This window comes from Annulohypoxylon truncatum (assembly GCF_022578515.1).
Source record: "Annulohypoxylon truncatum strain CBS 140777 unplaced genomic scaffold F4807scaffold_27, whole genome shotgun sequence".
Lineage (NCBI taxonomy): Eukaryota > Fungi > Ascomycota > Sordariomycetes > Xylariales > Hypoxylaceae > Annulohypoxylon > Annulohypoxylon truncatum.
Genome location: NW_025953813.1, coordinates 312735 through 338395, shown reverse-complemented (window position 1 = coordinate 338395; position 25661 = coordinate 312735). Strand labels below are relative to the sequence as shown.

The 25661-nt window shown below is 49.4% G+C and overlaps 11 protein-coding genes and 1 non-coding gene across 12 annotated transcripts; 9 read left to right on the top strand and 3 right to left on the bottom strand.

Annotated features, from left to right (window-relative positions):
- The first annotated feature begins 293 nt into the window (after positions 1 to 293).
- On the top strand, positions 294 to 386 carry F4807DRAFT_t111. The gene has a single exon. It is a non-coding gene; the product is annotated as a tRNA-Phe (tRNA).
- A 576-nt stretch (positions 387 to 962) lies between these two features.
- F4807DRAFT_179506 (kinase-like protein) lies at positions 963 to 3152 on the top strand. The gene has a single exon (XM_047993561.1). It carries the CDS (start codon positions 1305 to 1307, stop codon positions 2796 to 2798), a length of 1494 nt encoding a protein of 497 aa, XP_047852020.1. The 5' UTR covers positions 963 to 1304; the 3' UTR covers positions 2799 to 3152.
- A 435-nt stretch (positions 3153 to 3587) lies between these two features.
- Positions 3588 to 6186, top strand: F4807DRAFT_434777 (HET-domain-containing protein). Its single transcript, XM_047998836.1, has 2 exons — positions 3588 to 4282; positions 4341 to 6186. Exons 1-2 carry the CDS (start codon positions 3601 to 3603, stop codon positions 6074 to 6076), a joined length of 2418 nt encoding a protein of 805 aa, XP_047852019.1. The 5' UTR covers positions 3588 to 3600; the 3' UTR covers positions 6077 to 6186.
- Positions 6187 to 8373, bottom strand: F4807DRAFT_434776 (WD repeat-containing protein NCU09302/NCU11420). The gene is made up of 3 exons (XM_047998835.1): positions 7568 to 8373; positions 6515 to 7500; positions 6187 to 6423 (listed from the first exon to the last, which is right to left on the bottom strand). The coding sequence occupies exons 1-3, from the start codon at positions 8070 to 8072 to the stop codon at positions 6382 to 6384; spliced, it is 1533 nt and encodes a 510-aa protein (XP_047852018.1). The 5' UTR covers positions 8073 to 8373; the 3' UTR covers positions 6187 to 6381.
- A 310-nt stretch (positions 8374 to 8683) lies between these two features.
- Positions 8684 to 11233, top strand: F4807DRAFT_179470 (heterokaryon incompatibility protein-domain-containing protein). Its single transcript, XM_047993560.1, has 2 exons — positions 8684 to 8723; positions 8789 to 11233. Exon 2 carries the CDS (start codon positions 9058 to 9060, stop codon positions 11095 to 11097), a length of 2040 nt encoding a protein of 679 aa, XP_047852017.1. The 5' UTR covers positions 8684 to 8723; positions 8789 to 9057; the 3' UTR covers positions 11098 to 11233.
- F4807DRAFT_434772 (uncharacterized protein) lies at positions 11215 to 12999 on the top strand. Its single transcript, XM_047998834.1, has one exon. It carries the CDS (start codon positions 11282 to 11284, stop codon positions 12755 to 12757), a length of 1476 nt encoding a protein of 491 aa, XP_047852016.1. The 5' UTR covers positions 11215 to 11281; the 3' UTR covers positions 12758 to 12999.
- F4807DRAFT_434770 (FAD/NAD(P)-binding domain-containing protein) lies at positions 13000 to 14965 on the top strand. Its single transcript, XM_047998833.1, has 3 exons — positions 13000 to 13315; positions 13369 to 13555; positions 13622 to 14965. The coding sequence occupies exons 1-3, from the start codon at positions 13025 to 13027 to the stop codon at positions 14749 to 14751; spliced, it is 1608 nt and encodes a 535-aa protein (XP_047852015.1). The 5' UTR covers positions 13000 to 13024; the 3' UTR covers positions 14752 to 14965.
- A 166-nt stretch (positions 14966 to 15131) lies between these two features.
- F4807DRAFT_179426 (permease for cytosine/purines, uracil, thiamine, allantoin-domain-containing protein) lies at positions 15132 to 17429 on the top strand. The gene is made up of 3 exons (XM_047993559.1): positions 15132 to 15771; positions 15831 to 16394; positions 16447 to 17429. The coding sequence occupies exons 1-3, from the start codon at positions 15512 to 15514 to the stop codon at positions 17138 to 17140; spliced, it is 1518 nt and encodes a 505-aa protein (XP_047852014.1). The 5' UTR covers positions 15132 to 15511; the 3' UTR covers positions 17141 to 17429.
- Positions 17430 to 18041: 612 nt separating this feature from the next.
- F4807DRAFT_179380 (uncharacterized protein) lies at positions 18042 to 19004 on the top strand. The gene has a single exon (XM_047993556.1). The coding sequence runs from the start codon at positions 18150 to 18152 to the stop codon at positions 18873 to 18875; it is 726 nt and encodes a 241-aa protein (XP_047852013.1). The 5' UTR covers positions 18042 to 18149; the 3' UTR covers positions 18876 to 19004.
- A 130-nt stretch (positions 19005 to 19134) lies between these two features.
- Positions 19135 to 20023, bottom strand: F4807DRAFT_452851 (carbohydrate esterase family 12 protein; the record flags this gene model as incomplete). The annotated part of the gene is made up of 2 exons (XM_048000380.1): positions 19135 to 19420; positions 19476 to 20023. The coding sequence occupies 2 exons, from the start codon at positions 20021 to 20023 to the stop codon at positions 19135 to 19137; spliced, it is 834 nt and encodes a 277-aa protein (XP_047852012.1).
- Positions 20024 to 20812: 789 nt separating this feature from the next.
- F4807DRAFT_179397 (mannose-6-phosphate isomerase) lies at positions 20813 to 22639 on the bottom strand. The gene is made up of 2 exons (XM_047993558.1): positions 21946 to 22639; positions 20813 to 21882 (listed from the first exon to the last, which is right to left on the bottom strand). The coding sequence occupies exons 1-2, from the start codon at positions 22237 to 22239 to the stop codon at positions 20959 to 20961; spliced, it is 1218 nt and encodes a 405-aa protein (XP_047852011.1). The 5' UTR covers positions 22240 to 22639; the 3' UTR covers positions 20813 to 20958.
- A 320-nt stretch (positions 22640 to 22959) lies between these two features.
- F4807DRAFT_179391 (uncharacterized protein) lies at positions 22960 to 25371 on the top strand. Its single transcript, XM_047993557.1, has 3 exons — positions 22960 to 23372; positions 23433 to 23642; positions 23693 to 25371. The coding sequence occupies exons 1-3, from the start codon at positions 23040 to 23042 to the stop codon at positions 25241 to 25243; spliced, it is 2094 nt and encodes a 697-aa protein (XP_047852010.1). The 5' UTR covers positions 22960 to 23039; the 3' UTR covers positions 25244 to 25371.
- The last annotated feature ends 290 nt before the right edge of the window (positions 25372 to 25661 follow it).

Here is a 25661-nt window from a genome sequence, read left to right as displayed (position 1 = left end):
CCTTTTGACTTTCTCAGTACTTAAGTTGATAAGTATATTCCGAACTTCTTAAATCAACCCTTATCGTGTTATATCATGCAGTATATCTAGGTGATTAATAGATATGGACATTACCTTATACTCTTTATATATCTGCGCCGAGATGGGTTTGTACTCAGCATGAAGAATTAGAATAGTTCAATAAACTACTAGGTAGGTAAGTAGGTACTGCCACACTAGTGCCAAGATCACACACTCGTTCATGCAGATTCTAAGCTTGGGATATAGTGCTAGAAATTACCTGAATTTACACAGCGGGGTTAGCTCAGCTGGGAGAGCGTCAGACTGAAGTCCAACTTCAGGGTTCTAAAATCTGAAGGCCGTGCGTTCGATCCGCACACACCGCATGTATAACATCGTAGACTACTACGAATCGTTCCTTTTGCTCAGCTTATTTTTTTGGACCTTATTCATTTTGAAGTAGGTACGAGTATTGTCGTCTTTTAGAATACCTAGTACCTGAAGGCAGTCCTCGTTTCTATTTTGTTGTTTGCATGTGATGTCATATGGCGTGGAAACTTCACCAGCAAATTTCCCTTCACTGTACGTGCCGTATGTACCTATTGTGGCTCTAGGTAGGTACTGTATGCGCATTTGGTTTGGCTTTTTAGAGTGAGACAAGAAGGTGCGCCAGGCGCTTAGGTCTTCTAATAACTTACCAATAACTTACCTAGGTACTTACTTACCTAATTAACCCTGCCTCTATGGAAGGTTTCGGATATTCCCATTCAATCGATTCCAAAAGGCAGCTACATTCTTGCAAGAATATCTTCAAGCAGCTACGCGACTTCTGCGAGAAAATTGCCCCGCGCTTAGCAGCTCCCTAAGTGCCCGCCAAACTAAAACGCGTCGAGCAACCTTCCGAAGAATCCCCGGCGCATTTATTGTAGGTACAGGGCCTATGTTTTTATTTACTTCGATTACCTAACCAAATGGAATTTACGTATAGGAATCAACTACAATCACCGCGATACTTCACTCAATTCACAACAACGTTTGGACTTGATCATAAGATCCTTGGTCTACTAGTGACTACTTGCCAATTGACTCCCCAGAGACACAAGCAATTAGTTATTTACTCCACATATCGTTGCTTTAATTGCACCTCGATTGCTAGGTCTCTATTCCCCCCTCGCCGATTCTACCTACCCCTTAGCTGGATGATAGAGAAGGATAGAAGTAGAGGTTAGACTTGGATTTGGGCGCGCTTGGAGGACGAGGTTACAGCGTGCTAGGAGAAAGGGTGCATGCTATAATCTAGGACCATGGCTGCTACTAGCCAACGTCGGGTTGCCAAGGAACCATTCCGAATTCACCGCGACGAACCCGTGGGCGAAACGTCCGACGTCGAAGAGTCTACGCAAAGCCACCCCCAACGAGCTGAAGATGAATATGATGACCATGATGAACACGAAGATCCGCTGGAGGATGTTGAAGATGAAGAGCAAGAGAACCCCCTCGTTGACGACGATGGTAGTGATACCGAGTCGGATGACACTGACGAGATTGATCTAAGTGTCCAGCACGATATGGACAAACTTCAGGCTACGTTTCCCGACTTTAAGGACAAGTATCGCTTGATAAAGCGTATTGGCGAAGGAACCTTTTCTACCGTCTACAAGGCCGAAGATATCCAGTATCACCAATACGAGAATAGCTGGGATATGGACGCCGCAGAAAACCAATGGCGACCTCCACCTCTCAGGGACGCTTCTCGTTCTCGATCTGACTCCCACTCTTCTCGTACCCGCCAGAAGCCAAAGTTTGTGGCAATCAAGAAGATCTATGTCACATCTTCGCCCGCCCGTATTCTCAATGAACTCGAACTTCTTCATGACCTACGCGATTCCAATTCCGTCTGCCCCCTTATCACAGCTTTCCGCCATGCCGACCAAGTTCTCGCCGTCCTTCCCTATTTCCGCCACCAAGACTTTCGAAAATACTATCCTCACATGACTGTATACGATATGAGAGTATACTTTCGGTCCCTTTTCACAGCTCTTGCCGCTGTCCACGAAAGAGGCATCATCCACCGCGATATCAAGCCTACCAATTTTCTCTACGACCCGGATAAGAAGCGAGGAGTCCTAGTGGATTTTGGTTTGGCCGAGCGAGAAGGACTAGAATCCAAGCCGTGCCTCTGCCAAGAAGATCAGAAGATCAGGAAGCAGAGATTGCAACAATCCGTCGCCTTTAGCTCGGCTCAGGCGGGTCCCCAGTTAGGGTACCCGATAAACGATACTCGACCCTCTCGTCGAGCAAACAGGGCCGGCACACGTGGATTCCGGGCTCCCGAGGTGTTGTTCAAGTGTACGGAACAGACGACCAAGATCGATATCTGGTCCGCGGGCGTCATCCTCCTGACTATCCTCTGTAGGCGCTTTCCCTTCTTCAACAGCGCAGACGATATCGAGGCCATGATCGAAATCGCCACTATCTTCGGCTCCAAACGTATGAAGCACGCGGGTCAACTTCACGGCTGCATGTTCGAGACTACCATCCCGACTATCGGCGAGAGAGGCTTTAGTTTCGAGAAGATCATGCTGTGGAGCACGTGCCGGAGCGACGGTGGCAAGGACGGGAAGTCCAACACCCTGACCGAGGAAGAGAAGGGGGCTATCGAGTTTCTAACTCGGTGTATGGAGTTGGATCCCAATAGGAGAATCAGCGCGAAGGAGGCCCTAAGGCACGAGTTCTTGCGGGTGGACGAGGAGGCGGACGTAGAGCCCGAAACGGAGGACGATGTGATGATGTTATGATAGCTCTGCTTTGGATTGAGCTTTAATGTTTTGGAGATGGGGGTGTATTTTACGCCACGCGACTCCCAGCAATGCTACGACTTTTACGGGCTTGTCCGGGCGAACAGCTACCATGTACCAAACCTAATGCGGCGAGAGTCGCCGATCAAGCTCCCGTTTCAGGGGAGCGTACCTAACCGGCGCTGATAAGTCTAGTTGGGTCACACCATCCGGTGGCTATATAGTATAAGATACTATAATTCTATATGAATCATCAAGTGTAAAATGTGTTTGGTTACGGATCGCCTTGTGTACTGGAAAGGGGCGGTGTTACTTAGCCACGCGTAAACACCGCCTCCTTTCGCTAGATTAAGTGAATAGTAGGCTGTGCTTAATTTAATGTTTAATCTGCCTGCATATTTAGCGACGGCAGACGATAGTACCGAATCTGCCCACCGTCTTTGTTGATTTTAGTGAGGATACGAAGTTGCTTTTGAAAGAGCAACTCACAGAACAACTCCTATAGGATGGCGATAAAGTATGCCTTCGCCAACTTCGCAAACGATGCAGCGCAAAACAACCAATGATTGCCTCATAGGAGTAAGGCAGGGAGTGGTAAGCAGTTACATTGCAGATACACATTTTTCAGAGTGACAACTCGGCGAAAATGGATAGGGGTAATTGGCTAAGACTCATCCAATCATCACGGACAGAGCATCCGACGAGCTCAGCAGGAAGGTACAGGGGTATTTAATATCTAACTAGGCTTATTCGCTAAGCACTGTACCTTAAACCGTTACTACAACATCACTCCTAATAGTATATGTTTTTTATAAGTAATATAGATAGGTATCTACCTATCTACCTCCTAAGGCACTTAAGCAGGTGTACATCATCATACTATTTTAGGTCGAACGTCATCTACCCAACTATGCAGACGGTCCAGATGTCTTCCTGCGATAGCAATGCAGTCTTGAAGGCGGATGACGTCGTCTTTGAAGATGCTGTTCTTGAAACCCCTTGCAACTATTGCAAACTCCTTGAATTTGACGATCTCAGGCAGGGCGGCAGAGTCCAAGTAGCTAAAGATGGGACTCCATTCGTTTCCTTCATTGAATCCTTTTACGGCCGTCCTATCCCCAAATTGGAGTTAGATCTTGGGTATTGCAGAGCAGACTTTCTGCCAGACTTACCTGGGCTGGCTGAGACTGCGTCTCAGGGCTGTACGTTTTGCGAGATATTGAGGAGGGATATATTATCTGTTTGGAACAAAAAAATTCAAGATTCATTGAATCGTGGCGTCGCCGAGAGTGAGAAGATTGAACGTGCGAGGCTCACCATCATAGATATAGAATATAAGCTCCAAAAAGACATCACCATGAATAGCGGCGAGGAATTCGAGTCAAGAAGGCCTTGGTTTGATATGCTTGTTGTGTACTTCGAGATAGATGGAAGTAAAGATAACATATTCTCGTTGCATTATAATTTGCACACGCAGAATTATGGTAAACTACCTAGAAGACATCCAAAAACAAACCTGAGCCTGATGCTGACGGAAATCAGACCCGTCTGCAATTTGGCTAAACATTCGGCGTCGACCAATTCCTCTTGGGAGCTTTTCAACGACTCGCTTTGAAAGGTTAAAGGAGCTTATCCACCTCTCTCTCCACGAGCATCTGCCTCCGACAGACGATATATACTTACCAACACGCCTAATTGATGTTGGCACAAGGATGTCTGAGTATATACGGTTAGTTATTACAGAACAACACCAACCTCTGGTGCAGGCCAAGGACTATGATTCTAAAAGATACGTGGCTTTGAGCTACTGTTGGGGTTCAGGCAAAGATGCCGAAAGGCAATTAAAAACAACAAAGGACATCCTCGATAACCACGTCCAAGGAATCAAGGCCGAGAGGTTACCTGGGACTGTAGCGGATGCTGTTAAGGTGTGTCGAGGGATCGGGGTCCGATATATCTGGGTAGATGCTCTCTGCATTATTCAAGACGACGAAGAAGACTGGGCAAGGGAATCATTCGAGATGTCCAACATTTTTGCAAAAAGCTTTCTCTCTCTCTGCATTCTTCGAGGTGACTCCTGTTCGAGTAGGTTCTTGACCAGACCGGATTCCCGAACACTGCGGATCAACTTCCAATCCAGGCTCGATAGCTCAGTTTCGGGCAGCTTGGATCTAAATATATCTCAATCACCGACACTGGGTCTCAAGCGCTGGCTTTTTCTTGACCAACTCTATGACTTCTACGACATAGATAAGATAAATAACGTTGCAGAAAGGGAAATTGGCGATGCTACCTGGAACTCGCGAGGATGGACGTTCCAGGAGGCCCTCCTTTCACCACGCAAAGTCTATTTCGGCAACTACATGTTTCACATGAGTTGTGGGAAGCTGCAGGAGTCAGAGGATGGAGCCCGATTTAAAGATTGGACTTGGGAGATGTTCCCGTTCCTGGCAAAGAATATGGATTGGATCAATCCGTGGTATAAACTACTCGATAATTACTGCAAGAGGCGTTTGTCGTACAGACAAGACACGTTACCAGCTCTATCCGCATTAGCAAGGGCTTATTCGGATTCGTACCCGGGACAGAAATACCTAGCTGGATTGTGGGACTCTGACATCGAATGCGGTCTTCTTTGGGTTACTAACGCGTCGCAAGACCCGCAGAGCTACCTCCAGCAGCGCAAAGACGAGTACATCGCACCTTCCTGGAGCTGGGCATGCCGCCCATGTGTACCTTGGTGGCTTGTGAATGTTTCATTAAGGCGCTCTTTCACAAGAGAGTTCGAGCTTCGGAAGTCGGAGATTATTACACAAGAGGGGAACTCATATGGACGTGTGTACGGCGGATACTTATTGCTTCACGCCAAAATACATCAGCATCTACTCAACGGCGGTGTAAGACCAAATATTTCGTCTCCGTGGGTTGAAGATAAGTTTGGGTTTGGTCACGTTCTCCATTCGAATGGAAATGAATACATCGCGCATTTACAATTTGATCACTTTGATTGGAGCATAGACGGATGCAAGCGAGGTAGATACGAATATCCTGATTGGCCAGTAGATCGTCTTTTTATGGTATTGCTTTCACGTTGCTATTCAAATTCGGATCCACCGTTCCCACCCGTCGTAGAGGGATGGTTTGGGATCTTAGTCATCAAAGCAGACGACGAGGACGGGTTTGAAAGAGTTGGAATTTTCCATTCCAAAGAATATAGCTTTTTAGGAGGGAGGGAGCTTTGGGATGGCATTGAGCGACAGGAAATTAAGCTCATATAATAGTTTGAATGACAACGGCGGGTTGACATTGACTAGATATTGTCTCGACGAACCTTCGAAGCCGGTTACCTAGGTACCGGTAACTAAATGCTTGCTGCCAACACTCAAGTACCGACAAAACGAGGCTCATTATTTATTGTTAAAACATAGTATTAGACTAGATAGCCATCCCTTAACCTTTTGCCTTAGTCACCTCAACGCCGAGACTCCAGTCGTGAACCCCAAATATATATACAAGTGCTACACTTAGCTACCTTTTATAACCCGCAGTCCTATGAATGCATTGGCTTCCTTCTTACCTACTCTTACATCCAAAGACACAATTTTCCACTGCCAGTTCCGCCAGCCTGTAAAGTGCAAGGTCAGTATACCACGTACATGTGAACTTCAAGAAGACAGTAAAAAGGGGGTCGCGAGCAAAGCCCGGGATATACGCACCAGCCAATTCAACGTAGGATGGAACTCGGCAACGGCAGGCACGGCAGTGATGCCCTCGCCGTCCAGCTGCGCCAGCTGCTTGGCGCCGCCGTCGTAGATGTCGACGAACCGGTTCATGTTCGCGATGGCGAACTTCTCCACGCCGTCGGCCGGGCGGGCCTGCCACTGCGGCTTGAGGATCGTCACCCAGCGGCCCGTCTGGTTGTTGTGCGGGATCGAGTGCGCCGGCCGCATCTGCTCGTCCGACAGGTCCTGGCCGGGCTTCCACTTCGCCGCGCCCGACATGTCGTATACTTTTACCGTGTCGTCGTACGACGACGTCGCCAGGTGCCCGCCGCGGCTCCACGACGCGTGCGAGACCGACAGGCGCGACTGGTGCTCGCCGAGCAGCGACGGGTGGCGGAGCTCCCCTTTCCCTTTTATCATGCGCAGGTCCCATATCTTGAGCGTCCGGTCGAGCGACGCCGTGGCCACGAGGTGGGGCAGCAGCGGGTGTAGGGAGAAGCCGCCGATCTTGTTGTCGGATAAGCTCCACATGTCGGCTTTCTCCTTCGAGCGCCTGTCCAGCCTCCCTAGGTTTCCGTCTAGTGTCGAGAAGACGATTACGTCCTTGGTTTCGGGCGATACGTCGATGCACGAAATGCCTACGTCTACGCTGTCGTCCTCGGGCTCCCATAGTTGGCGGCTGACTTGGGACTGCAGATCTAGGCAGCGTATTGACGAGTCGTAGGAGCTGGTAAGCACCGAGTTCGGGTCGAACATGGGCACTTTTATGGAAGAGATGGTTCTACTGTGCACTTCGAACGCGCCGACTTGGGGAAGGGGAATGTCCACATCCTCGTCGTCTTCATCTGGTTGCGGAGGTGTCTCTTGTGACGCGTCGAAGAACCCCAAGGTACCTTTCTTGTCACCCGCTAGGATGACCGGCTTATCCTGTATGGGATGAAAGGTGAGAGCATAGACACGTTCAGGGGTAATCTTGATATCTGCGTACGGTTAGTACTACGGGCTTACGATAAGGTGCGGCTAGGTATAATCCGTTTACTAGCTTACCATTCGGTACCCAGCCTTCATACAGCTTGAGGTCACTCATCCCCTTTCTCAGGTCCTTTAACTTGCTATCCGAAGTATCCTTGATATCCTCCTCGGTGAAGGTCCGAACTCCGGGCCGCGCACCCTGGACGAAGGAAGTTAGCGCCCCTGTGCTCGACCATCTCTGCCCTTCGACTTGAAGGTTCGAGAGCTGCAAGTCGCCGCTTGTGCGAATGCGCTTCGGTTCGGGCGGCTTCAGCTCGGCGGGGATGTCCTCGAGCTTGAGACCTGTTCCATTGGTGTCGGAACCGGCCCCGGCGAGCCTCGCGCTTTGACGAGTGGGCATCACTCGCGTGCGCGGGGCCGGTTCGGCAGCTTTCCTCTTCTTGGGGGCGGCCGCTCTCGGGGGTGGAGCTGCGGCCTTGCGCATTTTGGCCGCGACCTCGGCCGAGTCCTTCAATAGCTTGGCATTGTTCACGACATTTGCTCTCCTCCGCGCCTCGAACGTGCTTAATTCCGGAGCCATCTTGGATTCTTTAGGCCTGATGATCCTAGAGGCTGAGACTGATAAGGGCCAGTGGCCGGCGCTTAATATTGCTGGCCGGAATTGCAGAGATCAATGCTAGGAAGGGAGCGTGAAAGAGGGTTAATGTGATGTGAAGCCCTATGTTCTTCCTTCAGCTGGTGGCAAAACTGGGGACTTAAGAAGGCTTGTAAGGTATATTTCAACCAGTAACAATCGCTTATTTTGGGTATTTGAATGTAATATCCGAAGGTTGAGGTTGCACTACTGTCACGTTAGGTATGAATCGTAACGGCAACGGAATAATGAATGACGAAAATCACTTAAGAATTCGAGACGCGTTAACGCGAAGTCATGCGTATCGCGTATCCTTGCATATTCTTATACTGGGGTATGATATTATGAGGTATGGGCGGGTTAATGGTGTGCCACATAACAGATATTTTTAGGTACTTGCGTACCTACCTACGTTATCAGCATCGACAAATCAAACCATGACAGTTGTGATAGAAGTGGTAATAACCTGAATTGACCTTTTAGTGTAGTGGCAAAATCTGACAACAGTCCACGTACATCGTGCCCGTTCATCTATTAATCAGGCATTGACATCAATATCACCATTTTCTGAATACCTGGTACCTACCTAGGTAGTCCATGTAAATCAGCACCAGCACGTTTGTCTTGTGACTACATAGTAATTACCTGCTGATTTCAGGGACATGTTGTCCTTCAACGAACTCCATCCATGGATAGGATATGAGGTCCTTGAAAAGCTGTGATACCATCCATTAGGTACCTACATACCTAGAAGGGATCTCCAACTACATTGCCCATAATCATTGTCGCGCAGTCTTAGCCTGCGCCTCATAACTCAGCCTGCTTGACTCAGGGTTCTGAGGCAGATCTGATAATTTCTACAGGTCTTCCATTTTCTTCTATTTTCAAAAACACAAACTTAAATCATGATTTCTGTAACTGCGCTGATAAAATGGAAGAGCAACCTCCCTCAGTTCCCCAGATCGTCTTACCTGATGGATGGAATTCTATATCGCCTGGTTCTTCGAGCTTTCTAGGTCCCGTTTGCGAGGGTTGTGGTTGGGACGGTGATCCTCTAGGCCTACTTGGGGGATTTGGATATGTCAATCTCAAAGCTCTTTGTAGACGTGATTGCATCCGCTGTCAGATCATAGCCCTTCTCATCGAAACCATAATCCGCCGTAAGAGAGAGCACATTTCATATCAAAGCTGCATGTGCTTCTTCCATGGAAATCATATTGTCTTTGTGGGACAAGACGCGAGTCATTTCTGTAAAAAAGTTTTCTTGTTTACTTCAACACACTCCCACAAAACCGAAGTTCCCCGTGGGATACCCAGCAGCCCACCAGAACGCATTGACACTTCAACGGACGCCTCGTTACTCTGGGCGCAAGAGCAAATCGCAGGTCACCAACATTGCTGTCAACCTGTTGGCGCCGATTCATTTGTTCCCACACGCCTCATTAATGTCGACCCAAACAGTCTCAATGGAGATGTTGCTCTCGACGATTGTGCGCCCACTGGATCCCGATATGTTGCGCTTAGCTATTGCTGGGGACGGAAGACGCAACCGTGCCAAACAACATCGTTGACGTTACCTTACCATAAGAAGCGTATACCCTGGTCTACGTTGCCGAAGACCATTCGGGATGCCATCGACTTCACACGAAAGCTAGGCATTGGATATCTATGGGTTGATTGCCTTTGTATAGTGCAAGGCGACAAGGAAGATTGGGAACGGGAATCGGGACGAATGTTCGATGTCTACAGAAGTTCATACGTGACTCTGGCAGCTGTTTGGGGGAAAGACAGCAATTCTGGACTTTTCTCAAGCTCCGAAGGCTTCAAGCCAATCTTATTAGCCAACTTATGCCTAAACAACCAGAGCTGGCCCCTTTACATGCGGCGATACCACGAACCAATTAGTAGCCAGTATTTGTCTAGAACTGGCAAATATCCGTTATTCACGAGAGCCTGGGCTTACCAAGAACGCTTGATACCGCCAAGAGTTTTATATTTTACAGCTGGAGAGTTGGCCTTTGAATGTTTCTGTCATTCTGCCTGCGAGTGTGGTCTACAATACTCAGATCTTGCGGGTCATCCTAGGAGGATCCTTTTTGAGGCCACCCAAACGCCTACGAAATCGATCGGACCAAGAGCACAGTCTAATGAAATTGCTTTCCGAAATCAATGGCTTAGAGAAACGCACGCTGGAATAGATGGCGATCAAGTGACTTGGAGTTCAAGGCTTACTGACTCGCAAAAGGCATGGTGGGGCATGGTTTACAGATATAGTTGCCTAGATTTGACTAATGTGAGCGACAAACTCCCTGCCATCGGAGCTATAGCTAGGCAGTTTCAAACGGTCCGTCCTGGAGAGCGTTATCTTGCCGGTCTATGGTCGGGTTCTTTGCATCGAGACTTGCTGTGGTACACACGGGGTGTGGACTGTCAGAGATTAGAAACTGCACCGACATGGTCTTGGGCCTCTATATCGGGGTTTGTTGATCCCAATCTGGGCCCGACTGATGAAGTAATCCTTTCCGTTGAGGTCTTAGACGCGACCTGCTGTTATGTCGACGATAATCCATTTGGGGTTTTCAAGAGCGGCTTCCTGACACTACGTGGTCGACTAACTCCGTGTTGGCTCCGCGAACATCTTCGTGATCGTGTTCTTGGGACAGTGTATCATTGGCGTTCAGGATTAATAATTACATCTGATGTGCGGATAGATGTTCTTTCGAAAGTGTTGTCCTGTAAGCTGCTGCGAAGAGTTTACTTGCTTGAAGTCGGGAGGGGAGCTGGCCGAAACTCAAGAGAGCGTTACCTTTTGATCCTGGGTCGGAAGAGTAAGGTGCACCAGAAATACTTCAGGATGGGTATCTTAATTTTTAGACCAGACCTCTGGTTCACTGGTCATGGGAAAAGTGCGGGGTCTATGAATACAGCATTGGATAGATATAGCCCGACGAAAACGATCACCCTGATATGAGGATTTATGGACAAGTCCCGGGATATTTGGAGGGGCATACCTAGCAAATTTTAGGGGGGTTCGGAGTTTTGCTTATCGATAAAGTAGCCTACCAAAATTTAGAGCGAAGAAAAAGATTCCTCGATTGAATTTGTTGAATTCATAGAACTTATACAATTCACATGCCTTCTCCAGCCCACCAAGAATGTCGTCGACATCCCTGCCTTTCCTATACTACACGCGAACGATCCTGCGTACGAGCCCCCGAAAAGCCCCTACCACGCTCGCCCGCTCGCTGCACGCCACCGTCCGGCAGCAGGTAAGAGGCAACGATGACATACCCTTCGACCTCAACGTCGGGGAGGAGGACATCCTGAGGCGGCGGCCGGAGTCGCAGCAGCAGCAGCAGGCGGAGGCGGGCCGGCGCGGCACCATCACGCCGTCCGAGCGCCTCATCTTCGAGCGCATCTTCGCCGACATACGCGCCCGCGGCCTCAAGCCCACCTTCCGCCCGGACTCGCCCTCCGACGCCGCCACGCGCTCCACCATGCTCATCATGCAGCAGGCCGCCCAGGACGCCGGGCAGTCGCGCCCCGCGACCGTTGCTGCGCCCGGCTTGCTCGCCGGCGCCGCGCGCGACCGGCATAAGGCGCTTTTGCGGTTTCCGCCGGAGCTGCGCGAGGCTGCTGGGAAGGCCCTTGGTACTATCCAGTCTTCTTCCGCCGTGACTCACTTCGGTGGTGGTCGTGGTGACGAGGAGCAGCAGCAGGAGGGGGGTGAGGATGCTGCGAAGGCGGATAAGAAGAAGGAGGCTGATGTGGATGAGGGCTGGAAAACTCCTGCGCATAGTATCAACCGCACTATTGAGCTTGAAGCTAAGCGCCGCCCTGAGCGCGTCCGCGTCGAGGGCTTGATTGTCAATGCTAAGACTGACTTTGAGTTATGGGATGTTTTGGAGAAGGAGGTCTTTACGATGCCGGCTAGGCTCGGTATCAACAGGGGAGCGCCGACGACGGAACCGGAAGAAGAGATATCGGATGAGTTAGAGGCCGAGGAAGAGGGGATCGTGGACGAAGAGCTGGCAAACAGCTCTGAAGAAGCTAGTGATGCTTTAGACACTGCTGAAGTCGCAGGAAATGAGCCTGAGAATGAAGCAGAAGGGACAGACGATGTGGCCGCAGATGTAGACGTCGCCCCCGACAGCGACACCCCACCTGAGGAGTTGAGTCTCTACGTTTACGGGCCGCTGTACCCGGCATACCTCCTCCTTGCGCTGCGCCGTCTGGATACCGCCTTTAGGGCACCGTCGCTACTCGCATTCTCACTCCTCCCGCGGATCAAGGAGTTAGGACTAGAGTCGTATATCCTCGGTGTATCGACACCCTTCTACAACGAACTCTTGGAGATTTACTGGAATCGTCGCGGAGACTTACCTGGAATGCTGCATCTCCTAGAAGAGATGCGCCATTGCGGACTTTACTTCGACGAGCAAACCGCGTCTATCTTGAACCAAGTAGACACCGCGACGGCCGCTTTGGCTACGAAGGTGTCTTCTGGTTCGTTTGGGAGGGCCCTTATGACTATGCCTGAGTACGATCGGGATATACGGGACCGCCTTAGGCATTGGCATAGAATCGTGGACTTGTCGATTAAGGAAAGGGAGCAGGATATCGGATACTGAGTCTGGTGCCATGTGCTGGCTGTTGATCTGTATTATAGTTATTAAAAAATGATGGCCCAGCTCTAAAAACAGGGCACATGTTCAATCATGAAATCTATGCCTTCAACTTTATTATACTATGATGTCTGGTACGTATGTTGTATACGAAACTATCTCGGTCGACAGTTGGGGTACGTCGGTTATTCTCGGCAGTGGTTGAGGAGAACCCCTCCGTCAGTGTCGCAATTAATTTGTATCTCTTCACAAATTTCCCCTTCTCACCTCAAGATGGCTTTTGATGAGAGCTACGATGTCGTAGTCGTCGGCGGAGGGAATGCCGGGTTCTCTGCGGCCACTACCGCAGCGCAATACGGTGCTCAGGTCTGTCTAGTTGAGAAAGCCCCCCTCGAGGATGCGGGTGGAAATACATTCTACACGGCAGCTGCATTCAGGTGTTGCTTCGACGGCTTGGAAGACTTACTACCAAACCTCTATCAGAGGAACGGCACAAAAGGCTTGCCGCAAAGCCTTATTAGTAGGATCGAGATGGCGCCTTATACAAAGGCTGATTTCCACGCAGTGAGCTTTAGAAAACATATTTGCCTAGGGTGATAGGACTAATTATTGGGTAGGATATTAATCGAGTTACGAAAGGAAGGGCGGATCCGATGCTTGCTGATCTGCTGGTGGATAACTCGAGGGAAGCAGTGCAGTGGTTGATGGATAACGGTGCTCACTTCGTGCTCTCGTTTAATAGGCAAGCGTACTTCGTCAATGGGAAGTATAAGTTCTGGGGTGGGATGGTTTTGAATATGGCTGGTGAGATGCTTATTTCAACTTTGACTCGCTTGGATGCTTTTCCCTTTTGCTTATACTTCCATTCAGGCCAAGGCAAGGAGCTGTTCGAATTTCATCTAAACACTGCGAAGCAACATGACGTGGTAGTTCGCTTCAGCTGTCCAGCAGTCGATTTAATCTCTGACTCAACGACAAACGAGGTCATCGGTTTGAAAATTCTCAGGGAAGGAAAAGTGGTAACCATTGGTGCTAGAGGCGGAGTTGTATTGGCGAGTGGTGGTTTTCAAGCGTCTCCGGCATTGCGTGCTCAATATCTAGGTCCCGGTTGGGACTTAGCTCATGTTCGCGGATCAAAATACAATACTGGGGATGGCCATACTATGGCAAAGAAGGTCGGAGCGAGGCTAGACGGCAACTATTCGGGTTGTCACTCAGTTGCCTGGGATGCTAATTCACCTCGTGCATCTGGAAATCGTATATTGACGAATCAGTATACCAAATCAGGTTACCCTCTCGGTATCATGGTAAATATCGATGGCAAGCGATTTGTAGACGAAGGTTTCGATCTACGTAACTTCACATACGCCATCTTTGGGAAAGAGATCCTGAAACAGCCCCAGGGGATCGCGTTCCAAGTCTGGGATAGAGACGGGAGCATGCTTCTACGGCATGAGGAGTACGCCGACGATGTTACTATGAATATAAGAGCCGAAACACTTGACCAACTTGCCGACATACTTATGGAGAGAGGACTTAAAGATAGGAAACGATTCCTCGAGACCATCGCCGAGTTCAACGAAGCGTGTAAGAGCTTCCAGCGAGAACATCCCGAGAAGAAGTTCGACCCGAGCGCGAAAGATGGCATGTCGACGCAAGGCACAGAGAGGTCTTTGCCTATAGGTAAGACGAACTGGGCCGCGCCTATTGAACATGGTCCCTTCCAAGCCGTCGAGGTGACGTGCGGAATCACGTTTACGTTCGGGGGGCTGGCGGTCACGTCTAGAGCGGAGGTTATTAGCGAGCTTACTGGGAATAAGATACGAGGTCTTTGGTGTGCGGGCGAGTTGCTCGGAGGTTTGTTCTGGGATAATTATCCTGGGGGTAGTGGATTAACTATGGGCACGGTGATGGGGATGATCGCGGGGAGAGAAGCTGCTGAGAGAGCAGACTTCGTGGTTAGGACAATGCCGAATAAATTTCAGTTATTAGGAAGATAGGGGTAGTATTTGACTACTCGCGCAGCCCTATTGCAATAACTGCTTGTCTGCGGCATAACAAAAGGGGTTATAGGGGATGATGTGGCAGAAAATAGGTAGGCTATCTACAGCACGGCGGTTATCTATCTTGTTATAATCGAATTACTTTACATATATGTTGCTTGGATACCTTCTTCATATTGCAGAGGATTCGAATATTAATTAGTACCTCTCATCATCAAGGTCAACCGTAATGGTTGAACCATCAGATCTCGCGCTGGAATGTAGTGGTTTATACAGTGCGGATTATCATGATTCCTTGTAGCGATATTCAGGCACGCACTGTACGGAGTCTAAGATCTCACTGATCTAAAGAAAGAAAACTTTTCCTTTCGTGGCGATTACATCACTCCGGTGTAGACCCGGCAACTTCCACTAGAAAACCGATAGAACCCCTGCATCTTTCCGACTTCTAGAAGGCTTGATCCGCGGCTATCGAATTACTTGCAGTTGCACATGATGGCATCCACTTATCGATCCTTCTAGAGAATTTCGCGCATCTACTTAGGTACCTCGGATAAGATTTTTGTGACCCGGTCCCAAGATCTGTTCGACTGTTCGTGAAAGTTAAATTCGCCTCTTGCGATAGTTGTCTGTCGTCGGTTGTTGGATCGTGCTTGTAGTGCTGCGCTGCGCTATCGGCCTTAAAGAGTCGGCTCCCCGTCAAACGGGTCCTTAGAAAAGGCCTATCTTTGGCCTAATCTACCTGAGAATTATCAAGATGTTGGAGGGCCATCAGACAAGTGGAAATGAGTTGACGGCAGCGAGGAAAAATACCGAAAAGGTAGTTGGGCAAGCAGATGTCTCTGAGCCGAAGGGCCGCGCTTTGATGGGAACCTTTCGACGCATCGTATCCGATTTCGTCGAGGCCAGTCCGGTCGAAGAGCGAGGAGTCTTACCGGTGGCATTGGAAGACCGCACTGCTACTAACTACTTTAGTTACTTTTGGATATGGGCCAGCATGAATATCAACCTCCTACCGTAAGTTGATCGCTGATATCTCATTCATCAGGAGATGACTATACTGATACCGCGATTAGCATCACATTCGGTATGCTTGGTCCGGGATATGGCCTGGGTCTAAGGGATTGTGCTCTGGTCATCATATTCTTCTGCCTCTTAACCGCCGCCATACCAGCTTATCTTGGTACTTTGGGTCCTAAGACTGGTCTGCGACAGATGATCCAGGCTCGCTTCTCCTTTGGCAGATACCTTGTCTCCGTACCAGTTATCTTAAACCTGGCCACCCTGACAGGATTCTGTGTCGTCACCTGCGTCATCGGAGGCCAATGCTTGTCAGCCGTCGCCGGTGGTTCTCTTACCCCGGCAGTAGGGATAGTCATTATGGGTGTGCTAGCTCTGCTCATCTCCTTTTGTGGATACGATGTGCTGCATCAGTACGAGCGCTTCGCCTGGATTCCGGCCTTGATAGCTATCATCATCGCTACTGGATGCGGAGGTTCGGGTCTCACAAAGCAGGCACCAACGGAGCCTGCTACAGCAGGTGGTGTCCTAAGTTTTGGCATGATCATGGCATCCTACATGATTCCATATGCGTGCCTTGCTTCAGATTTCACGACATACCTGAACCCCAAGTTCTCATCGTGAGTCCTCCTACTCTATACGCCTCTGACTTGAAACTGACCGAATCAAAAGTTTGAGATTGTTCTTGTATGGCTTTACGGGCCTCGTGATCCCGTCGATATTGCTGATGATTCTGGGTGCCGCGATTGCAGGGGCTATAAGTAGTAACCCCGAGTGGCAGGATGGCTACGACACGACACAAGTCGGCGGCGTGTTAGCTGCGATGCTGTCGCGCGCCGGCGGCTTTGGCAAGTTTGTTGTTGTGGTACTTTCTTTAACCTTACTTGGAAACTTCGCAGCGACGATGTACTCGATCACGTTGAACTTCCAAATCTTGATACCACAGCTAGTCGTGATACCACGCTACATGTTCTCGGTCGTGGTCGCCGCTATCGTCATACCGGTGAGCGTCAAAGCGGCCGAAGCATTCTTCTCTAACCTCGAGAATTTCGTCTCGCTGATCGGCTACTGGTCTGCCGCCTTCGTGGCGGTGCTCATCATTGAACACAACGTCTTTAGAAGTGGCCGGTACGATACGTACGACCAGGACAGTTGGAACGTGGCATCCCGGCTGCCGTGGGGAGTTGCCGCTCTGGCAGCGAGCGCGCTTAGCTTCGCGTTGGTTATCCCTAGCATGTCGCAAGTGTGGTTCGAGGGCCCAATTGCTAAGAAGTCTGGCGACATTGGATTTGAGATGGCGTTTGCCGTGACGGCGGTTCTCTACATCCCTTTTCGATTTTTGGAAAAGAGGCTTAGCGGGCGGTAGAGATAGACTTGGCTAGGTTAGACGATTGGATTCTGCTAATACAATAAAATGTGAATACGGCCATGGATATGACTTTTGAGATTGTGTGAAACGGATCTAGGTCCTAGAGCTCAGTATTTCATAGGAGAAACCGGAGTTAATACATCTGCTTCTCGGCCAAGTTTGAATACCCAGTACATGAGCCCTCTGTTCTTGTCAGGACCAATACTCAAGCATCCAAAGAGACATCAATGAGTTTTTCATGAGATAAACCAATCTTTATTTAGACAGATTTAGGCAGCCCTTGAATCGACCATGTTGTAGATTTAGAAACGGAGCTTATTGGCGACAACGTGGGCACTAGAGTACATCGGCACAAAATCAGCCCGCGGGGACGGGCCCAATCCTTCGGGCTTCTGCAATACCCGTCAAGCCACAGTAGACCACCCGATGAGTCCGAAAAAAGCACTATTCCTGGCGGACACGGATAAATACTTAATTGAAGGCTCAATTTTGGCAAGTAACCCTACTTCCTAACAAGAGTTCCCAGCGAAGTCATTGGTCATATGACTATGGATGCATCAATCAAGTAAAGCTCACATCGAAAATAGTTGTTGCAATTATTCCATCTTTGTGACTAAAAATGTCAGTGTTCGAGGCAGTCAAGTCACTGCAAACGCAGCCCACGGCAAAAAGTAGCTATCCGAAGCTAGACGCCTTGGCATTCTACCCTGTCGTGGAGGAATCATTCGACCGCGACGATGATGTAGGCAGAATATACTGCAAAATGGTCATTTCTATGAGGTGTAATTGAGATGGAGATGGTATTCTGGCGGCTCACCATGGACTATAAAGACATTGTATCATCTCTAGATTTGACGAGATGAATCAATCCAGAGGCACAATCAGAGCTTCTTGAATCGACAAGACAGACCCTCCTATATCCCAATTCAACTTAACAAAACTTGAATGACTTTCAAGATCAACAATAAGATTTAGTATTAGTAAGGTATCCGCAGCAAATTACATCATGAAGACCGATTTCAACCCTGAGTCCGATATCCCCAATCTCGAGGGGAAGGTGTTCCTCATCACAGGTGGTATGTCCCCCTTATCCCTCAGCCACAAACAAATAAGAAGCCAACACCACCCCAGGAACCACAGGCCTAGGCGGCGAAACCCTCCTCCAACTCGCCAAGCAAAAGCCCGCACACCTCTTCTTCACAGGCCGGAACCAAGCCAGCGCCGACGACGGCGCGGGCGCAGTGAAAATCACGTTCCTCCGCTACGACTTCGGGTCCCGGGACTACGTCGCCCGGGCCGCGCGCAGAGCGATAGGTTGGATGTCCTGGTCGCGTCGGCGGGGCTCATGGTGGCGGCGCCGGGGTTGACGGGGGACGGGTACGAGGTCCGGTTCGGGACGGCGCATATGGAGCATTTTACTTTGCTTAAGCTTTTGCTTCCGGTGCTGTTAAGCACTGCGGCGGCAGAAAAGGAGAAGAAAACCGGAGAAGGGGCAGGGGCTGGGGATGGGGGGGATGTAAGGGTCGTAGCGCTGACGAGTCTGGGGTACGCGCTGCATCCGTGCGGGGGCATCGCGTTCGAGGAGCTGAAGACGGAGATGGCGCGGACGGAACACGTGGGTGCGCTACGGACAGTTTTACTTGCCGGTTGGGAAGGAGGGAGATTTGGTGAGGGATGGGGAGGATATGGAGTTGGCGAAGAGACTGTGGGAGTGGAGTGCGAGGGAGATTGACGGGTTGGAGTTGAGTTGATGGTGTGGTTGTGGTAATTTTCCCTCATGTAAACGGTGAGTCAGAAGGGGGGGACTCCGTTCCTAGGACGACTTATCTCTTTGGAATTAACTATGTAGGTTGCATACCTAGGTATATACATGCAATGAATAGTTGCTGACTGTTTCCTCGGAACTGATATATTTGCGCTTGGAATTCACGATTTTATATTGATAGGTATTTATATAAATAGGTGAGATGGACATGGATACTTCTAGCATCCTAAATAGGGATGGAGCTGTTCTGTGGTATACATGGTCCATAGTAAGATGTAGTCAGGGACTCAGTCGAGTTTATAACAGCCTTTCCAAGATCAGTCGTTCCGCACTTCAATCCCAGCACAAAAGCTCCAGCCATGACGTTGGCCATATAAGGTCCAGTATGCGTGTGGTCGTTAGGATAGTTAGCGTTGACGGTGTCCGGGCCTAGGTTCTGCATAACTTGGACCGCGTATTCCTTGTGTGGTACATGATAGACATCAGGGCTATCAAGCTCAGCGGCCGCGTGCCTTAGAATCATCAGCAAAAGTTTTCTTATAATTCGTATAGGTTCTAAGCACTTACCATGCATAATAGTCGAATCGAGAAACGTCGTCAACGCATGTACCAGTTTCACAGATGTTATTCGGAGTTGGCGAGTCCAAGATAACCTTGGCCCCCTTTCCGAGGAAAAGCTTAGCCGCGTTTTTGTAGTACGCGGGATACGTCAGAACCGTCTCCGCGACGCCGTCATACGTGGTCTGGCAAGTCTCGTCTTCGGCTCCGGGACAGTCCGTCCGCCCGTTATCAGTACTCAAGCTGCCGCCGTCGTTGTGGCCAAATTCGATGACGACCCAATCGCCCGGCTGGACCACGTCGGCGACCGCGTCGAAGCGTCCTTCGCGGGTAAACGACCTCGCGCTTCTTCCGCCGATGGCCGCGTTGTGGACGACGTAGTCGGAGCCGAAGCTGTATTTGAGGTACTCGCCCCATCCCTCGGTCGGTTGACCTGACGCTCCCCCTCCGCCTTTTGCCATGGTCGAGTCACCGCATAGGTGAATCGTGATAGGGGCAGCAGTTGGCGCAGCTGTGGCGCTTACGGCCAATAGCCACCAAAGTCCTCGAAAACCCATGATTGGCAGCTTAGAGAGATGCGTCTGAAATGGACAAGTAGCCAAAGAAGAATGAGCTGCAGCTCTGTGATGACCAGTTTCCTACGATGTGAGGAACGGTGCTGGTAAATCGATCGACACAACGCGGCTAATGGCCTTATATAACATCGTAAGAGCCACCCACCGGGGCCGGTGGATATGCATACCCAAACGTTCGATTCCCCTGGATTCCAGATCTAGATCACGACCCGCATCGTGATGCTACGGTTGCTCGCGATCCCGGTTTAACGATCGTTACATCTGGAACAATTGTCTGTTTTTTTATCTATAATTCTTCCGTGCCTATCCTACCAAACTCCGCATTTGCTTTCGTATAAAGAGCTTCGAAGGAGCTGAGCTGAGAGGGGCAGAAGTTGGCAAGACAATTTACCGGGAGTTCAGCCTCCGCGAATTCAGGGTCAGTTGCCTAAACAAGGTATCTAGCTGTCCTGATTTCATCCTACTCCAAATTTATGTCTTGGATTCATTTTATTCTTGGTTTTATTGGTGGCATCCAGTCGCTTGATTGCCGCCAATGGTGGTGGGAACGAATGAGGCAAATAGGAGCAGTGCCAAGATCTATAACTTGGAAGTTAAGGACCCTGAAGGTCACGCGAGACCTGGAAGATGGGAAGTTAATGCTCGTAATTGTAATTGTAATCATTCAAGTGCCCACTTACACCTAGATATATAATTACTCCCTTAAAAGTACCTATTGTTTGATGGATACCATTGCTGTGTTTACAATCAAGGTAAATAATTGGTGTCGCTTAACACGACCGCTATGCATCGTACGACGGTAGTGGGACCAAGGTGGTTTATTTTCGTCGGATTATATAAGGTATGTGGCAACTCGTACCTGATGTAAGACATCGCCAGGTAACCCCAGACGACATAAGCGTCTGCCATAATATATTCTATACGACAGCCATATGGACCTGCATCCCCTGCTGGCTCTCCCACTCGATTGGGACACCTGGCGCAATGAAGTAGATAAAACCCTCTTTTAACTGGTGATATTTTCCTTCAGCATACATCACCCCAGACCCCGAAGTCACGATCATTACGCCTGGTCCTTCGCTCGGGGTAAGCTGTTCGCCTTCTCCTGAGCCTAGATCGGTCTTGAGCATGTCGAATTCACTCATTGGTGGCCTGTAGACTACTGTCTTGCCCTTTTTACTCTTCTCCGACTTCTGGCTAGGGAGATAGACGTCGTCTTTGCTATGAGCTTTGAAGGTTAACGTGTTCGCGAACGTGTCGGCGTTGTTACGATCGCCTGGCGGGCAGAAGCCGGTGTTAAGCACATTGTTGCTCCGGGCCATGCACTCGACTATGTCGCCGGCCAAATATGCGTGAATGCCGTCTGCGGGAATCCATACTGCGTCTCCGGGCTCGAAAACCAAGAAATTCATACATAGAAGTGCAACTAGACTACCTGCGTCCTCCGGCCCGTATTGGCCTTGAAGACGAGGGAGAAGATCAAGAATGTAGGCCTCCTCGCCTAATTGATCCTTTGGAATCTTCGACAGCTCCGTTTGCACCCTCTTAACCGTTTCGAGGTCGGATTTGAGCAGATTCCTGGTGACTTCCCGTAAAGTCTCGTCTGTCCATTCATCTGGCTGCTCCGGACTGAATTCCTGGAGTGGTTCTAGCTTGAATAGGGGCGCTATCTTATCTAGCGGTTTGAATCCTGCGAATACCTCAAATTTTGACAACGCCACCGCAATCTCAGGTTTGTGATTTGGATCAGTGAAGCTCTCTGGATCTTTCTCGTGAAGTTTAGTGGCGAGCTCCTTGTTTGGGTGAAGCTGTAACGGTAGGGCCTTTGCAATGGACAGGATCTATGCCATGTCGTGAGCCCAAGCTCTGATACAATTCCTCTCTTCATTTTCGGCGAATCTTACCTTTGGTAAGTATGGTAGTTCACTACCGAACTTCTCAACGACCTTGTTCCCCAGGAGGTGCTCTTGATCGCGCTTGAGGACCTCGCTTAGCAACTCGCCAGTTTCTAACTTGCGAGCGGGGAAGTCTGGATAGTCTCCAAACCACATCTCGGAATAGAACTCATCGTCGTTGATATGAAAGTCAATGCCGGGAGTTTGTGCGCATAGTTGTGCCGCTAGAGACTGTTTCCCTTTCTTTCCCCAGGGATAATTATTGCATGTGCCGCTTAGCTGGAACACGAGCTGCTCCGACATCCTGATGATTTGAACAAGCAGTAGGTGTTGTTGAGTTGAAATTCTATGTTAAATTATCTAGCTAGCTCGAATGTTTAGATAGGTATTTAAGACCATGCAATCGCAATTCGGTTGATACTCGACCGTTGCTTCTATTTACATACCGAATTCGCTATTGTGATGTTTGTATGTCGTCATAGATAGAAAGTGTCTGTGTTACAGTTATGTAATTGAGCATGTACGTACCGTTTTTAGGTGGGCTTATTGGGGTTGCATACCCGAACGTGCCACAGAATAAACTGTGAGGCGGCAATCGTCCTTTTAAACACAACTGCCCAGTCCACTCAGTCAATTCAGCCCGAATAAATGATGGAGAAATCGATGTCAACTCCCGGCTTATTGACTCGTCCCGAGTGTTTGGTAGCTCTGCTAGCATTGCTCATGTCTTGGATCGATCGATCTTAGCTGCGGCTGAGAAGGGTCTTAAATGAAGCCAGGACAGATTATTGGCCGCGGCGTTAAGGAATTTCTCTTCTCGCGTAGCGCTAAAGAGGTCCGGCATCTACTACGTAGATCTTCACCAACCGGCTTTGTTCTTCGTAGAACCATCGACGTCATCGGCCTAGTTAATTGGAAAGATTTTGAACATCGCCTTGATTAGAACAGAAAATCATGAAGATTCACGAGTACGAGTCTTGGAGTGGCCTTGCTCCTTACACAAGCCGCTCTAATTTCATGTATTTAACTGGGAGGAGTCACCTATTCATAAATTTAATTCTGGACATATAGCTCGTCCATTCATATGAATCGCAATCGGTAAAATGACTCTGGATGAAGAGAAGAGTCAGGGAATTCAGGATGCGGATGGAAACATCACCAACACTAAACTGACTGATATCCTTCCTATTCCACCAACAACACAACCTGTAAACGAACCGGAGAAGTTCGAAACCGCGAATAGCCTCGCCGAAGAACCTACACTCTCTCATGACTTAGCGACGAATAGCCATGAAGTGAAGGGTATAGCTCAACGGGAGTACGTTGAAGAGGTAGCAAATTTAGGATGGAATGAGAAGAAAGATAAGATCTCTGCCCCGTTGGTCGGGAGATTGGGGAATGAAGATCTGTGGCTCCTCATCCGGAGGTTCAATAAGGTACGGCCTCGTTCATCGATCAATCATTGGCAGGTGAACTGATAAAATCCGCCAACACAGCAAATATACCATGTCAAAGAGGTTCCTACCGCGGTACCTGGAGATCTCGACCTCAATATTGCCGATGAGGAGGAATTCTCCCCTGACAAACTGCGGGAGAATATCGAGCGTTTCTATATGACCGTCGTAGTTGGACTTCTTGCTGCTGTTAAACACATAGCGCGATTAAGGTCATGGCGTGAAACTCGATGCACTTCTTGTTTCTGCGCGGTAAGGCTCCCTGATGATGTTCATCTCGAGTCATACTTACAGGCTGACAGGTTTATTTTGCTGCCTGGATATTTGACTTGGTCGTCCCGCTTCTTACCTTGACTTTAATCACTCTAATTGTCTATCCGCGATCAAGGGAGGTCCTATTCCCACCCGCGCCCCTAGCGTTGGTAGATAGCAAATCTGGCGGTGTTCAGAAACCCAAAGCTGGCGTTCTAGGTAGTACCGACAGCTCAACGGGGGCACCGCAGAACTTCAAAGGAGAGGCTGTCGAACAGGAAGCTAGTAGCTTCGTCAACGGTTTCGCCTCTATCGTCGTCACGAGTGCTGCCGGAAAGCATCCTCAAGCTGCGCCTTCATCTGAGACGGGGTCTCCTGACGATGCCGTACCTGACCCTACCGACTTAGCTATGACAGCTGCTGAAGCCAAGGATGTCGCAGCAGGAGGCAAAACTGGACCGAGTCAGGATAAAACCAAGGTTCCCGTTGAGACCGCGATGTGGACGAAGATGCGACCTATCATGCATGGCATCGCCGACGTATCGGATACTTGGGAACGCTTCGTAAATGCTCTGTCGCCTACGCCGCCATTTCCCAAGGACGTCTACCGGTTGAGGCTTGCGATCTTGGTCGTTCCGCTCTTCCTCATTTCCCTTTTCGTGACATCGTACATGTTCATCAAGGGGATGACTTTCGGGGTAGGGTTTGGTTTCTTCGGGGATCCCATTATCAGTCGCGGATTGAAGTGGCTCAACCGCAGATTTCCTCATTGGCAGAAACTCATGGAACTGCGCAACACAATCCTCAAAGGTGTACCGACTAACGCGCAGTTGACCCTTACTCTACTTCGCATAGGGGAAGCTAATAAAGCGCCTTTACCTCCCCCGCCTTCTGCCGGCGCACCGCCTCCCGAGAGACCCATCGAAATTACCGATGCCGAATTAAAAGCGACTGGCGCCGAACCACCACTAAATGCCACCGACGAAGAACTGCGTGAGGCCATAGAACATGATCCGCAAGTCGCACATCAGACTGGGGGACCAGATATAGACGCCGCCAAAAGCTCCAAGCATGGAAAGCACGGGAATAGGATAATCAGCTTCTTCAAGGGGACAACCAAAGGCGCCGTAAAGACAGCAATTGGCACCGATCACGCTCGAGCGAAAGCCGGATCTCACCACGCCAAGAATCGCCTGGGCGCCGTGCCTCGGTCGGACGTCAACCATCTCACTGGTCCGCTCGACTTCAAGGGCCGATATAAGGGCCAAAAGGGTCACGTCTACATCACGACCAAGTCCACGATACCTGCCGTATCATTTAGTACGAATCATACAATCGAGAAGATTGGATCTGAAGAACGCGAGGATTTACATCCTCTATGGACCGTAGCTATCGGTGATATTGCCGAAATTAAGAAGGTTGGCGGTTACGGGTGGAAGGCCAAGATCATCGTGGGCTGGTCAATGGGCAGGGAAGTGGCTGACGGATTAGAAATTACGGATAGAACTGGTAATGTTTGGCGCGTGACGGCGCTACCGATGAGGGATGAATTGTTCAACCGCCTTGTCGCGATCGGAGGACAGAAATGGGAAGCTTGGTGACGAGGAGAATCGTCTTGGAGTTGTCTCATGGAACACAATACTATATTTGATTTTCAGTTTATTCACTTAATATCATCCTACATGGAGGGTAGGAAGCTATAATAAAGCCCCTGTCGATACCGATCCCCCATGACGTAAATCTCATAGCGATCATCGCTGAGGTCCTTTTGTCAATCTCGAGCGACAAAGGAATTTATTTAGCCTTGAAGAGATCTCGAGACTAGATTAATTATCCGACATCTACACTTGCATCATCTAACCCAGGCGACGCTGCGTGACGTTGTAAAAGCAACCAGCCCATCGGTTCGATTTAAACCTCGAATATTCCCACAAGTTATTCAGGGGCGCGAAGCAACGCATATTCGGAGAAGTAATATGGCACGTCTTTTTCTGAATCAATTTAAGCTCATCGAAGGAA

Coding starts and splice junctions, on each gene's coding strand:
- F4807DRAFT_179506 (XM_047993561.1), top strand. CDS start 1,305: ATGGCTGCTACTAGCCAACGTCGGGTTGCCAAGGAACCATTCCGAATT.
- F4807DRAFT_434777 (XM_047998836.1), top strand. CDS start 3,601: ATGTTTTTTATAAGTAATATAGATAGGTATCTACCTATCTACCTCCTA. Junction 4,283..4,340: donor TTTGCACACGCAGAATTATG/GTAAACTACCTA, acceptor GACGGAAATCAG/ACCCGTCTGCAATTTGGCTA.
- F4807DRAFT_434776 (XM_047998835.1), bottom strand. CDS start 8,072: ATGGCTCCGGAATTAAGCACGTTCGAGGCGCGGAGGAGAGCAAATGTC. Junction 7,501..7,567: donor TGAAGGCTGGGTACCGAATG/GTAAGCTAGTAA, acceptor AACCGTACGCAG/ATATCAAGATTACCCCTGAA. Junction 6,424..6,514: donor ATCCTACGTTGAATTGGCTG/GTGCGTATATCC, acceptor TGCACTTTACAG/GCTGGCGGAACTGGCAGTGG.
- F4807DRAFT_179470 (XM_047993560.1), top strand. CDS start 9,058: ATGGAAGAGCAACCTCCCTCAGTTCCCCAGATCGTCTTACCTGATGGA.
- F4807DRAFT_434772 (XM_047998834.1), top strand. CDS start 11,282: ATGTCGTCGACATCCCTGCCTTTCCTATACTACACGCGAACGATCCTG.
- F4807DRAFT_434770 (XM_047998833.1), top strand. CDS start 13,025: ATGGCTTTTGATGAGAGCTACGATGTCGTAGTCGTCGGCGGAGGGAAT. Junction 13,316..13,368: donor CAAAGGCTGATTTCCACGCA/GTGAGCTTTAGA, acceptor ATTATTGGGTAG/GATATTAATCGAGTTACGAA. Junction 13,556..13,621: donor GATGGTTTTGAATATGGCTG/GTGAGATGCTTA, acceptor ACTTCCATTCAG/GCCAAGGCAAGGAGCTGTTC.
- F4807DRAFT_179426 (XM_047993559.1), top strand. CDS start 15,512: ATGTTGGAGGGCCATCAGACAAGTGGAAATGAGTTGACGGCAGCGAGG. Junction 15,772..15,830: donor ATGAATATCAACCTCCTACC/GTAAGTTGATCG, acceptor TACCGCGATTAG/CATCACATTCGGTATGCTTG. Junction 16,395..16,446: donor CTGAACCCCAAGTTCTCATC/GTGAGTCCTCCT, acceptor CCGAATCAAAAG/TTTGAGATTGTTCTTGTATG.
- F4807DRAFT_179380 (XM_047993556.1), top strand. CDS start 18,150: ATGAAGACCGATTTCAACCCTGAGTCCGATATCCCCAATCTCGAGGGG.
- F4807DRAFT_179397 (XM_047993558.1), bottom strand. CDS start 22,239: ATGTCGGAGCAGCTCGTGTTCCAGCTAAGCGGCACATGCAATAATTAT. Junction 21,883..21,945: donor AACTACCATACTTACCAAAG/GTAAGATTCGCC, acceptor GACATGGCATAG/ATCCTGTCCATTGCAAAGGC.
- F4807DRAFT_179391 (XM_047993557.1), top strand. CDS start 23,040: ATGACTCTGGATGAAGAGAAGAGTCAGGGAATTCAGGATGCGGATGGA. Junction 23,373..23,432: donor TCATCCGGAGGTTCAATAAG/GTACGGCCTCGT, acceptor CCGCCAACACAG/CAAATATACCATGTCAAAGA. Junction 23,643..23,692: donor GCACTTCTTGTTTCTGCGCG/GTAAGGCTCCCT, acceptor ACAGGCTGACAG/GTTTATTTTGCTGCCTGGAT.